Genomic DNA, 13,482 nt, shown 5'->3' on the forward strand with positions numbered 1-13,482 from the left:
ATTAATAAGCACAATTAAACAAAAATGTCAAATTGTTAAATATTCGTTTATTATTCTAAAATTTTTAATAAAACGAATTTTGTTATTTTTTATTGATCAGAATTGGGTGAATCTGATTATATTCAAACATAAGTTTACAAACTATTTTAGTATTCGGTCAAGTGGAATATCCTTAAATAAACATTTTAAAATATATATTTTGTTTCTTCAGATTATTATTATTATTATTATTATTATTATTATTATTATTATTATTATTATTAGAGTTTTCATTTCATTACATGGGGGTCTAACGCACGACAATTGATTTATTTACATATATAACAAAACCAAAATTATAAGATGTTTCCAGTCAGTCTTTACATAAAGAACAGTTGAAATTAGGGGACGTAAAATCTCTTTTCACTGTTACTTTTACTAGCATTGAAGTTAGCCTAAACGAACACGTCACCTACTGCAATAGTCTTAACCAGAGAGAGAGACTTACTTCGACAAGGGGGTCCCATGTATCTACGATGCCCGTTCTCTTCAGAGTCTTGGAATTCTTCATCACGGGCCACAGCCCGTCCAGTAGGCCCTAAATCTCGGACTCACGAACTCGTTTCCACCGACCGCCGCCGGAGTTGAACCCCGAGGCTCCCACTAACTCGCACTTAAATGCCTAGCTCTCTCTCTCTCTCTCTCTCTCTCCCCCCCCCCCCCCTTCCAGGAGGTTTCGAACCCGCCGTTCCCAAAATCTCAGCAGTCAGGGCACAGACTCGCTGAGTGGGATCCACGTCGCTCGCGCTCCGAGGGTCAAAAGCCCTTCGCCACAGATTATTCCGACCTTACGGCCGGCTTCTTCACCTTCCCCTCCCACATAAGCGCCCTAATAGGGTAGGGTGGGAGTAATGTTCCAGTTCGCTTTTCACAAACATTCCAGAGCTTTTTAAAACATAACTGTTAGGGATCTCTCCCTGATGTTTGATCGGGTGTTACAGCTTCGGCAATGACCAGCGGCTGGGGGCCACCAACCCAGCATAGTCGCCGCCTCAGCCCCGTAACCTCACTCAGCTGACCAGACAGTTGGCTGTGTCCCGAGCCCTAAGACTTCATCAGCACTGCTGGCGCCTTCCCTTCGCCACAGAGCGACCCAGACACGGCAGCACGCGGCGGCGCCGGACGCCACACATCGGCATGTGCCGGCGCCAGCACCCGCCAAGTGCTCCGTGCAGCTGTGGCGGCAACCAACCAGCCTGCGCCAAGGGAGACACACATTTACAGGCGGCCACACAGAAAAATTCTACAACGTGACAATATCTTATGATTTGTTTGAATCAACGAAAAATAACTTTTACAATCAAATGAGCATGGGTGATTTTTTTTTAAATATTTTAACCCCACTTCTAGGTTATGACCATGTTATTTTAAACAGAAACAGTAAAAACACACGTATGAAAATAAAAATAAAAATAATATTTTTCACTTACATGTCCATATGAATGATGAAATATAAGTATTACAGAATAGTTTAGCTGTTCCAAAACACATGGAAGTGCCAAACCTCAGATAAATGTATTACAACTCAAAATACTTGCATGCAGTAATATTCAACTCTTAACATAAGAGTTGATTTTCATACTATATAAAACTTTTAATACTAAACTTTTATTCTTTTGCTTAGGCGGTTTGAATCATTATTAAAAAAATTAAAAGTTTCTACTTGTAACGACAAAAAGTATCGAGAGAGTGACGTTCTTGTTGATTTTCTCTCTCGGAGTTCTCAGTCGGCCCGGGGTCTTCTGCCGCGAGGAAGTCGTATTTCGTGAGGCCGGTCAGCTTCAGGCTCACGTCCCACAACTTGGCGGCCGCCATCTTGTCCGTGGCGTTCCAGAACGGCGAGGATCTCCTGCAGTTACTGCACACGAAGACGCGCGCGCTCAAGCCCAGCTGGAATACTTTCATTACCAAGCAAAACATCTTTAATTCAGTTTTCATCGATTGAGTACTTAAAAAAAAAAACAATTAACCTAGTTTACTGCTGTTCCTGATGTCTAAAATTCTTAGATCTCGTTACGCAACATTTGATAGGAGAAATTTCATGGAAATGGAACGAAAGTTTATGAACAGAAATGTGACAAAAAGATGGCGGACCAACGTGTAGCAACATAAACCCATTTACAGCCTCATTTTTTTAAACTTTAGGGGATATACCAAACGTATTGGTGAGCAAAATGACACTTTATAATAGTTAAACTACCCTGGAACATATTTGGTAAACTAAAATTATGTTAATTTTAATCTGTAGTTTAAAAATACTTAATAAATCTGGCATTTTACTGATTATATTACATATTCTCCTTACAATATATCTGTTTAATGAATTTTACACAAAATGGACAATATTTTAATAAAATTACTTGTCGAAAATCTGGTCCAAATACGAGGTTTATTATTTTTTTTCGTACTGCCATCTGCGGGTGATGGTGGCAAGCGACATTTACGATTCAGGCAGCGAATTCTAGCGGCGGGCACAGAAAGTGAGTTTGTGATTTGCGTCTAGGAATCTTGGTAGGTATGTACCTACTTGAAAAGCAAATGTTTAATTCAACAGTATATTTATCACTCTCGGCATTATATTAAAGAATTTTACGTTGAATTTTGTGTCCGAGTTTCGTATAACAAGTTTATTTGCAACATGAATAATATAAAAAACATGTGAATTTTTTCGTTGTCAAGGTTAGATGTTTAGAAGTCATCTTCAAGGGCGATAATTGCGAGTTACAAGGACGTGGTCTCAACTCAAACAGTCAAGAAGTGTTCCGTGACTCTGGCCAGGAAATTCTTACAATATTGACAATATACCAGGTGATTCTTGACGAAACGAAACCAACAAAGGAGCTGAATGGCTGATGTTATTCGGCGTATATAATTGTTGTATTGATATGGGGCCTGGGAGAGGGGAGAGAAGGGAGAATACAACAATGTGTACGGAGTCAAGGAAAAGCGCGAAAAACGCACCAATGTGAAGCGCGCGCGCTCGCGGCCTTGACCGGTGGGTAGTCGCCGCAGAACCACCTGCGGGTGTGCAACGCAGCGCGCGCAGTTCACATGAGTGCCGAAGGTGTACCGTCAGTTATCAGCTCATTAATTTAATACACTTCGTCACGAATCACTTCGTTTGTGTTGAGACAGTAAGGCTAGTCTTGTCTGAAGAACGCACAGACAACCAAACATAGAGAAGCAACAGAGAATTGTTATCCCGAAAAAACAAATGGACGAGCAACGAGGTGTTATAGCTTAGCTATACTGGACAACTATACCTAATGTCCTCGTTCGTTCGTTTTTTTCTATAGTTTCTACATTCGTTTCATAATTTGTGTTGAATTACTGTCTCGTCTGTTTTGTTTCTTGACATGGGCTTATTCCGCTTACAGAATTATCTACATGTTATGCCATACATATTATGTTTCGCTGTGTGGGAGTGGAGAGCGGATTGAGTGTACCTGGCGCCAGTTCACCTATTCGACTACGGCGGACCAACGGTACTTGAACTAAAGGCAATTGGACGCCTCTGCATCCAGTGTCAATTGATGCGTTAGCGGCGGACTGACTGCCACATCCGCGCAGTCACGTCTGTCTGACCGTGTAGCAGCCAGCTACATTCACTTGTATATGATGGTTATAAGGTACTGCATAGAGGGCAGCACGGTAGATTACAAAAAAAAATATATATATCTGGATTTACTCGAGAACTTTATACAAAACAGACTAATGCAAATGTGAATAAAGGCATGTCAAATCCTTTTTTAATAAATTCAACTTAGTTGAATATATATATTTGGGTTAAACCTGTTTGTTACACGCCTACACACGTTCTAATTTCTATTTCCGTTTTCTGGTACTTCGTGTTTTGTTTCAAAGCATTTTAAAGGAACACAAATACAATAACTTGGTATAAAAAGCGAAATGGTAAAAATTTACATACAAAACATTTGTTTCAAAATAATTATTTTCGTGCAAGGTTACGGTTTGATTTTACCCATTATGCGTCTCATTGGCGATTATTTTTCATGATGTCAGATACAGATGGTGCTGACTGACCTGTCTGACCTTGTAAGTACAAGTTCGTTAGCTCTGGCCAGACAACTCCTCTCCACTCGAATATGCCATTAGCACTTGAAGTCACAGGAGTAGTATATAATGGCGTTCCTGGCTCTGCAGCTGGGCTGAGGATTGGATTGTCGGAAAGCCATCTTGGATTGTAACCTCACGGCGGCCGTCTTGCATGACCTTTACCTCGTTCGCCATCTTGTATTCTGATGTCACAATGGCTGCCATCTCGAATTCTAATGTCACGTCCAACATATTGGATCTGATGTCACACTCATCCAAGATTGCCACCGTGATGTCACAATCCAAGAAGGCAGACCAAAAATCCAATCATTTGCCCAGCTCGGGCCAGGAGCCCCATTCCTATACTACTCACAGGTCCCGTCAACCAATCAAATTTAATTTCCGCATCTGCACCAGTAGCTCCGGTGCATCAGACATACGCGACTGCGCGAATGTGGCAGGCACTTTAGCATAACTGTAGCAGAGACCATTGTCAACCGAGGCGTCGACGGCGGACAGAGGATACAAGCAGGGTCCGTCAACTCCACGGCGGATCGAGCATGCGCGCGCCCAGTGTCGACCGAGGCGTCGACGGCGGACAGAGGGTACCTCGAGCAGGGTCCGTCAACGCCACGGCAGATCGAGCATACACGCGCCCAGTGTGGACCGAGGCGTCGACGGCGGACAGAGGGTACCTCGAGCAGGGTCCGTCAACTCCACGGCGGATCGAGCATACACGCGCCCAGTGTCGACCGAGGCGTCGACGGCGGACAGAGGGTACCTCGAGCAGGGTCCGTCAACGCCACGGCAGATCGAGCATACATGCAGCAGAGGCCGTAGATGTTTCTGCGCCCAGTGTCGGCCGAGGCGTCGACGGCGGACAGAGGGTACCTCAAGCAGGGTCCGTCAACGCCACGGCAGATCGAGCATACACGCGCCCAGTGTAGACCGAGGCGTCGACGGCGGACAGAGGGTACCTCGAGCAGGGTCCGTCAACGCCACGGCAGATCGAGCATACATGCAGCAGAGGCCGTAGATGTTTCTGCGCCCAGTGTCGGCCGAGGCGTCGACGGCGGACAGAGGGTACCTCAAGCAGGGTCCGTCAACGCCACGGCAGATCGAGCATACACGCGCCCAGTGTAGACCGAGGCGTCGACGGCGGACAGAGGGTACCTCGAGCAGGGTCCGTCAACGCCACGGCAGATCGAGCATACATGCAGCAGAGGCCGTAGATGTTTCTGCGCCCAGTGTCGGCCGAGGCGTCGACGGCGGACAGAGGATACCTCAAGCAGGGTCCGACAACGCCACGGCAGATCGAGCATACACACGCCCAGTGTGGACCGAGGCGTCGACGGCGGACAGAGGGTACCTCAAGCAGGGTCCGACAACGCTACGGCAGATCGAGCATACGCGCGCCCAGTCGTCGACCGTGGCGTCGACGGCGGACAGAGGATACCTCGAGCAGGGTCCGTCAACTCCACGGCGGATCGAGCATACACGCGCCCAGTGTAGACCGAGGCGTCGACGGCGGACAGAGGGTACCTCGAGCAGGGTCCGTCAACGCCACGGCAGATCGAGCATACATGCAGCAGAGGCCGTAGATGTTTCTGCGCCCAGTGTCGGCCGAGGCGTCGACGGCGGACAGAGGATACCTCAAGCAGGGTCCGACAACGCCACGGCAGATCGAGCATACACACGCCCAGTGTGGACCGAGGCGTCGACGGCGGACAGAGGGTACCTCAAGCAGGGTCCGACAACGCTACGGCAGATCGAGCATACGCGCGCCCAGTCGTCGACCGTGGCGTCGACGGCGGACAGAGGATACCTCGAGCAGGGTCCGTCAACGCCACGGCAGATCGAGCATACATGCAGCAGAGGCCGTAGATGTTTCTGCGCCCAGTGTCGGCCGAGGCGTCGACGGCGGACAGAGGATACCTCAAGCAGGGTCCGACAACGCCACGGCAGATCGAGCATACACACGCCCAGTGTGGACCGAGGCGTCGACGGCGGACAGAGGGTACCTCAAGCAGGGTCCGACAACGCCACGGCAGATCGAGCATACACACGCCCAGTGTGGACCGAGGCGTCGACGGCGGACAGAGGATACCTCAAGCAGGGTCCGACAACGCCACGGCAGATCGAGCATACACACGCCCAGTGTCGACCGAGGCGTCGACGGCGGACAGAGGATACCTCGAGCAGGGTCCGTCAACGCCACGGCGGATCGAGGATGCGCGCGCCCAGTGTCGGCCGAGGCGTCGACGGCGGACGGAGGGGTACCTGTAGTAGAGGCCGGTCTCTCCGCCGGCCGCCTCGTCCACGGCGCAGTGCACGGTCGTCTGCGCGCCCTGCTGCGGGGTCATGTGCAGCACGAGCGATTCGAACAGCCAGCAGCTGAGGCGGCTGTAGCTCTGGGGCAGGTGGCGCGTGATGTCCGTCGCCACACAGCCCGGGTGCACGGCGTACGTCGTCACCCCGGTGCCTGGCCGGGGGAGAGACGAGGTCGTCAACACACACACTGTCGAACTATCGCTTCCAACACCTTATGCTGTGTCAAATGAAGTTGGTACGAGGCCACTCTCACTGAAAAGAGAAGCCTAAGATGTACAAGTTCTGTCCCTGCCCGAACACGCCCGAATATTCACCTTCGGCCAAATTTCGGGATTTGTTTTATTTTTGCGCACGAAAAATGAATTCAAATATTAAAAGTGGTCGGTTAAAACACTATGGACGGTTAGTTAGGTTAGTATATCTACATTAAAATAAACAGAGAAATATAAATATCTATAAATGAACCCGAGGTTGGCCGAAGGTGAATATTCGGGCGTGTTCGGGCAGGGACAGGACTTGATGTACATCTTAGGCTTCCCCACTGAAAACGTCAACAGCGCATGCCATGTTTGTTTGACAAGTCCGGGGACGGATGCAAGAGTGGAGGATATGGGGATATATAACAGCTCCTTCGAAGTTGAGAAAAAAATTGCAAAATATAAAAAAAAAGGGCAGTACGTTATTTTGGGTTACGGAAGGTGATTTGTTTTAACGCCTGCAATTTCAATTGTATGAGAAGGCGCGTTGTCTACGGGTACTTCTGTAGGCCAATATGGCAGTGTTTTAGTGTCAATTTTAATGTGTTTTTAAAAACACGTATTGAGATTTTAATTATTTTTTTATGTGTATTATCTTATGTCTCGGTATAGAACATATGGTAGGGGCAATTTCGTGGATGCAACGGAAGTCGCATGGAACGGAAATATGTAACCAAGGTGCTGCTATCTGTGGTGGATGGTGCGCAACAAAGTTCACAAAGACAAAAGGAAACTTTATAGCATTAACTGTATGATGAATTTTAACACGTGCAGTATTTTAATAAAATTCATAGTCGAAAATCAGGTCCGAAGACGGGATTTAGTATTTTTTTTCAAGTCTTTTTCGCTTTCATCGGGACCCTTTCATCACACATTTTACCCTCTCGGTATAGTCGACGTAGCTGCTCCGGCAGCGAATTCTAACGGCGGATGCGGAAACTACGTGTGATTCGCGTCAAGAAACGTAGTTTAAAACACAATTTGCGTATATTTATCACACTCGGCATTGTTTTAAAGAATTCTAAGTTGAATTTCGTGTTCTAGTTCCGTGTTATAAGTGTTATTTGCGACATGATAAGGCGTGAATTTGCTTGTCACCGAGGTTAGATGTTACACCAAGGTGTCCACAAGGAAAAAATATTTCGTACCAATTTAAGCGAGATAAAAGTACTAGATTTGAAAGAAAAAGTACTAAATTATAATTTGTTATGGTTTTAACAATTTAGAAAGTTATTATGACATTGCAATGCTCTAACTCAAATATCACACACCACACACACATACATTCCATAGTTTTTAAAAATAATTACGCTTAGTAATAACACATATTGGAGTTACTGTAACATTATTATATTAAAGAAAAAATTACTAGATCTGAGCGTAAATATACTAGACCACTAAAAAACTTATAATAAAAGTACTAGATCTAGTACGAAAGTACTAACTGTGGACACCCTGAAACACATCATTGGAAACTACTGAAAGACTCTTTTTTTTTTTTTCAAATCCACTTTACACTTATCCCTTACCTCCCTTTTTCCCCCGAAAAAAAAAAAAAAAACTCCCTGAATGCGCCACTGAAGGAACTAACCTCGCAGTCTGTCAGCGAGCTCCCTCGTGAACAGTATGTTGGCCAGCTTGCTGCGCGCGTAGCTCTGGTACGGACTGTACGACCGCTCCATGTTCAGGTCGTCGAAGTCGATCCGGCCGGCTGCAGAATGAACACCATCACAGAAGCGCAGTTGGCGAGACGGTTCTTTCGCGCGGGGACGTTTTGCGACAGTTCATTCAACTGGTTACAGCCAGGACTATTATGTATATAACTTATATATTATTATATACACAAAAAGTTATAGGCCCTATATTGTATATACTTAACTTTTTGTAGACGTAATAACTGCCATAATTTTGCATTAATTACTTCCGGACTGATATGTAAAACATAGTGAGTAAAATTATCAGTCGACTACGTTAACGGGAAAAAATTAGGGAAAAAAGGGGGGGAAAAATATATTGTGTCCGTTTGAAGTTATTAAACCTTTTTAAGAGTAATAGAAAAAAAATTGTTTGAATTTTTTTTTTAATAACACAACACAGGCTCAAGGAGCTGGAAGAAAACAGGTGTTTAAGATATTAAAAAAAAAAAAAAAAACAGAATTCTATTTAGCTGACTATAGTTTTGGGGTGTGCGGACCCCTATAATTCCGAAAGTTCAAATCACATTTCTATACCCCAGGCAATTACATGAAGAGAACATAGTTAACAATTATTTTGCATAGTGCATACACGAAGCTGACACTTAGTAATAATTATTTATACTGACTTACTTGGCAAACTTGGCAATTTATCTGCGCGCCATGATTCTAATGGGCTATATATTTTTTCTCACGCACCTGCAAGTAATACATTTTGTGGTCGTTTTCCTAAAATTTTTAGTACACATCGTGAATTAAATTCACGGGACTTGAATTGTAAACTTTAAGGAATTTAGCTTTAGAGTATAATTTTGTGGAAATATTTGTAAATTATTTTGAGATTCCATAATTTTTTGACGTGACAACGTCTAATAAATCGATGAACGCCGGCTGCACGCACGAAAAAGTGTTCCGTTACGCTGTGTCCCGTTACACTCATTGTTCCGTTACGCGGAGTCCCGTTACGTTCATTGTACGCTTGCACCGCACCGACAGAATTGAAAACTTAAAACTTTGTTTATAAATGTGTAATATGAAATAATTTCTACGTCAAATGTACGTAAGAAAATAAATCTGATTACTAGTATAATTTTAAGTATTTATTCTTTTATTATTTAAAAAAGTAGCATCTGTCGGCGAGTGCAGTCATAATAGGTTATGTTCCAATTGACTAAAATATTATGGTGATTCATAAATATAATTGATGATAGATATTTGATTACAGTTTATTTATATGAAGACTTGTTAATAATTATATTTAAACTTTATAGCTAAACGCCAGTTTTTAAAATTAATTACAAGTCATCTACACGTGAACTGTTCCGTCGACTGTTTATAAAGTGAAGTGAAAAGTAAATGTGGTTTTCATTGCTTATTACAACAACAATTTCGTCAATAAAGGTTAATTATTCTTGCATTTTAAAAATCTGATCACTAGTATAATTTCAAGTATTTATTCTTTTATTATTAAAATAAAAAATGATTCAATTTTATTCATAAAAGTATGCAATGATTTCATCAATGTTTTGCTATGACGTTGTCACGTTAAACTATCGTCCGTAAACCGACTTTACAGACAACCAATTTTTTTTTTTTGCATGACCGCTAAAGACCGCCTGTTATTTTTTTTTTTTTTCCCTTTCGAAATGCACCACCGGCGCGAGTTGTTGGGTTGTCGAGTTGTCTGGAGCCGCGACTCACAGATGTGGGACATGGAGGTGACGTTGATGATCCTGGCCGGGCTGGACCGCAGCATCCGCGGCAGGAGGAGCAGCGTGAGCAGGAAGTGCCCCACGTGGTTCACGCCGAGCTGCGTCTCGATGCCGTCCTCCGTGAGGCTCCTCGGGCTGGAGAACACTCCTGCAGGGGGAGGGGGGAATCCGGCGTTCACCGCGCTGCTTAGGGGTCGTCCATTAATCACGTGATGTTTTTTTAGCAAATTTTTAACCCCCCCCCCCTCCCCCTTAGTGATTTGTGGTGAGGTTTTAGACTTACTTCCCCCCCCCCCCCCCAATAAATCACGTGTATTTTTTTGGTACAAAATATTTTTAAAAATTTCAGAATATTATCTTTAAATATAGGTATAGTCTAATTTAATTCTGGAATATTAAGCACATTGATAAAAATGTCCAGACACACATTAAGGTTGCAGGTTTATTCTCACTGGCATAAAAATAATTAAGGAAAGGCTTATTTGTGATTTACGCATGTATTCGGCGCCAAAATCACAGTCTTACTGGCGACTGGCAAGCCGAGCCGGGTGGTTCATGTTGCGGCGGGCGGGGATATTGTTGCCTGGCTACGGCGAGTCAAAGTCATGCGTCGCTTTTCGGTTTAGTAGAAATCGGGCGAAAAAATAAATACACGTGATATCTCTCTACACCCCCCTCCCCCCTTGTGATATTTCGTGATTTTTCCCGACCCCCTCCCCCCCCCCCTTTCGAGCCTCACGTGATTAATGGACGATCCCTTATCTGCGGCGGCGTAGCAGGGCGGGTGGCAGGGTTGGCGGAGGGGGCGCCGCCGCGACGGTTGGGCGTTAAGCTGGGTTCACGATTGATTTCCTTAAGAATTGAAAACTTAACATCGAGCTTCACGATCAAGTCAAAACTACATTTCCCAGTTTATGATTGACGTAGAAGTCGTTAATTCCAACCAATCACAGCACAAAACCCATGGTCGGCCATTGTTCGCAACGGAGAAGCAGGTTTGAAACAGGTTACTGACAAATGGGATATCTATTTTTCTTCTATCATTACGTCATCTTCTACTGAAATGTCAAATTCTGTTGCATAAGAATGTTCACTCGTGTCTAAATTAATTCGTGATTACAAATATACGAATTCTAACCAAAAATACTGCCTCGCTCGGTCCAATACCAAGACATAAACTTCCGGCGGAAAGGTTCCGGTTTGTTGTGATTGGTCGCTTCCCTTAAATCTTAACGAAAAATATAAAATATAACCATTTCTGTTAAGTCTTAAGTCATCATATGGTTCGCACACGACCCGTCAAAATTCACACACGACAGTCATAAACCATTCCACTAGTTTACATAGAGTCATCTGGTAAGTACACGACTAAGTCTTAGGTAATTCTTAATTTTCAATCGTAAACCCACCTTTACTGAACCCCTTTCCCCCCCCCCCTCCCTTTTCTTTTAATCCAAGAGGGGGCGCCATTTTCAATTCTGGCCAGGGGCGCCAGTCACCTTAGCTACGTCACTGCGTTGTCTGGTATTCCTCTACCCAAATTGGACACTAACTGGGGAAAGGAAGACTTGAATTTTGTATTAGCTAGCGAAGGGGCCAATCCAATCCTCCACTCCTCAAATACCATCAAAATCCTTAGTATTTTAAGGATCCTATATTGTAAGGAAAAAAAAATTAAGAAAAATATTAAAGTAAATTTAAAAAAAAAAAAATCAATTCTGATAACCTCTGACGTTTATTTGTCCAATTCCCCCCCTTTTTTATATTATTATATAAATAAAATTACAATACGTATCGATTATGTAAGCCCAATTTGTGAAACAACAATTTAAAAAGGTATAATATTTCAGCACCGTATCTTATATTTTTCATTTATTTTATATTATCATTTCTTATGACTCTTTAACACCCCGATTCGGATTCGAGGGGTATACTCTCTGGGATTCAGATTCGAGAAAATCGGGATCAGAGCCATCACTATAGTATTAGCACGTAAAATAAAATGTTGGTCGGTACCATGTCGATTCCAATTGAGTTGTAATGATTTAGATTTTAAAAAATATATCTAATATTATATTGTCTCATATAATGATGCGATTTATTTGATCAGTGCCCAGGGTTTTCCCCTGTGTCTATGCAGGTTTCACCTGGGCCCAACTTATCTAGTTTATAGTCTAGATTTAAGAAGTGAGGGGAGTTAAGTCATGGCTGGCCAATCCCCTCGTAGCACATGATGCATGCTACCTCCCTTGCATGGCCTGAGGCGCACTTAAGGGCTCGGTTCAAGGTCACGGTTGTGATTCTGTCCCGCTGGAGAGCGCTAGTAGTCGCGATCAGTTGAACACTCGTTATCACAGACATATATTCTTCCCGGGCGCCGCTGTCATCCGGGTAGGAGCGGGGGGACACGATAATTACAACGCGGTGTTGCCAAGCGTTATCTGACACGTGACGCTCGCACCAAGGGCTATGGGCTACCGAAGACAGGCGGTTCCGCGGTCGCTCTGCTAGATATCCGAGGGCAGCTAGGCAGTGCCTTCTGCTTCCGAATGGGCCCAAATTGGCGGCTTGTGCTATTTGCTTGCTGATTTAACCATGGATATATTGAATAGCAGTCCGTGGACCATTTGGCCGGCTGGTAGGAAAGGCAGTCTGGTACGATTAAGGAAAAGTTAAATAGAATATTACCTACAAAATTATATTCAAATAAAAAAAACCACAGAACTAAAGGCAAAATCCTAATAATTAAAACAGAATTATTTTTTTGTGTATGCTCAGTTTAAAGTTATTTCCATAAAGGACATAAATATTTATTTCAATGGTTTCGATTTTGGCAAACAATATTTTGATAAGTTAATAACGTAACTTTTTTTTAGTTCCCTGATATCATCTTCCAATCGGTTTTACAATAAATATTTGATACATTCAGCAAAATACGTACCGTTTGTTTGATTCAAATGTTACTATATTTATATAAATTTGAAATTGTACGTTATTAGACTAACACTGGATTGAAAAGAATATATTGTGTGACAAATATAAATTCTTCAGTGCAATCTATACTAATCCAGGCTAATACTTTGTTACCAATAAAAATTTTATATCTTTGAGGCCTATTGACTCGCGTTTTGATTAGGCTGGGACAATATGTTACAAAACGCAAGCAGAATTAATAATAAATAAACGACATTTTAGCATTTTTTCTACAGTTTATTTTCATCTCGTGGTTCCGGGTTATAAATGTCCAGAACATTTAATGCAATACCTTACTTGACCCAATATTTTTCACCCAAGATATATCTAGTCCGCGATTGCCTTGATATCCTTACAATCTAGAGCCTCGGCTTATAACTTATATTAGGCACAAAAATATTTCCTTCATTGCTCCGATGA

The 13,482-nt window shown here is 43.4% G+C and overlaps 1 protein-coding gene across 3 annotated transcripts in view; it reads right to left on the minus strand.

The window, feature by feature from the left end:
- Positions 1 to 13,482, minus strand: part of LOC134535928 (retinol dehydrogenase 11-like) — a 49,991-nt gene continuing 36,509 nt past the window's right edge. For all 3 annotated transcript variants that reach the window (XM_063375318.1, XM_063375317.1, XM_063375319.1), the window contains 4 exons: positions 10,079 to 10,237; positions 8,275 to 8,394; positions 6,376 to 6,577; positions 1 to 1,897 (listed from right to left, as the gene is read on the minus strand). In XM_063375318.1, the coding sequence (XP_063231388.1) occupies positions 1,699 to 1,897; positions 6,376 to 6,577; positions 8,275 to 8,394; positions 10,079 to 10,237 (680 nt within the window). In that variant the 3' untranslated portion in view covers positions 1 to 1,698. The remainder of the gene's footprint in view (positions 1,898 to 6,375; positions 6,578 to 8,274; positions 8,395 to 10,078; positions 10,238 to 13,482) is intronic.

Source organism: Bacillus rossius, chromosome 10 (assembly GCF_032445375.1).
Source record: "Bacillus rossius redtenbacheri isolate Brsri chromosome 10, Brsri_v3, whole genome shotgun sequence".
Lineage (NCBI taxonomy): Eukaryota > Metazoa > Arthropoda > Insecta > Phasmatodea > Bacillidae > Bacillus > Bacillus rossius.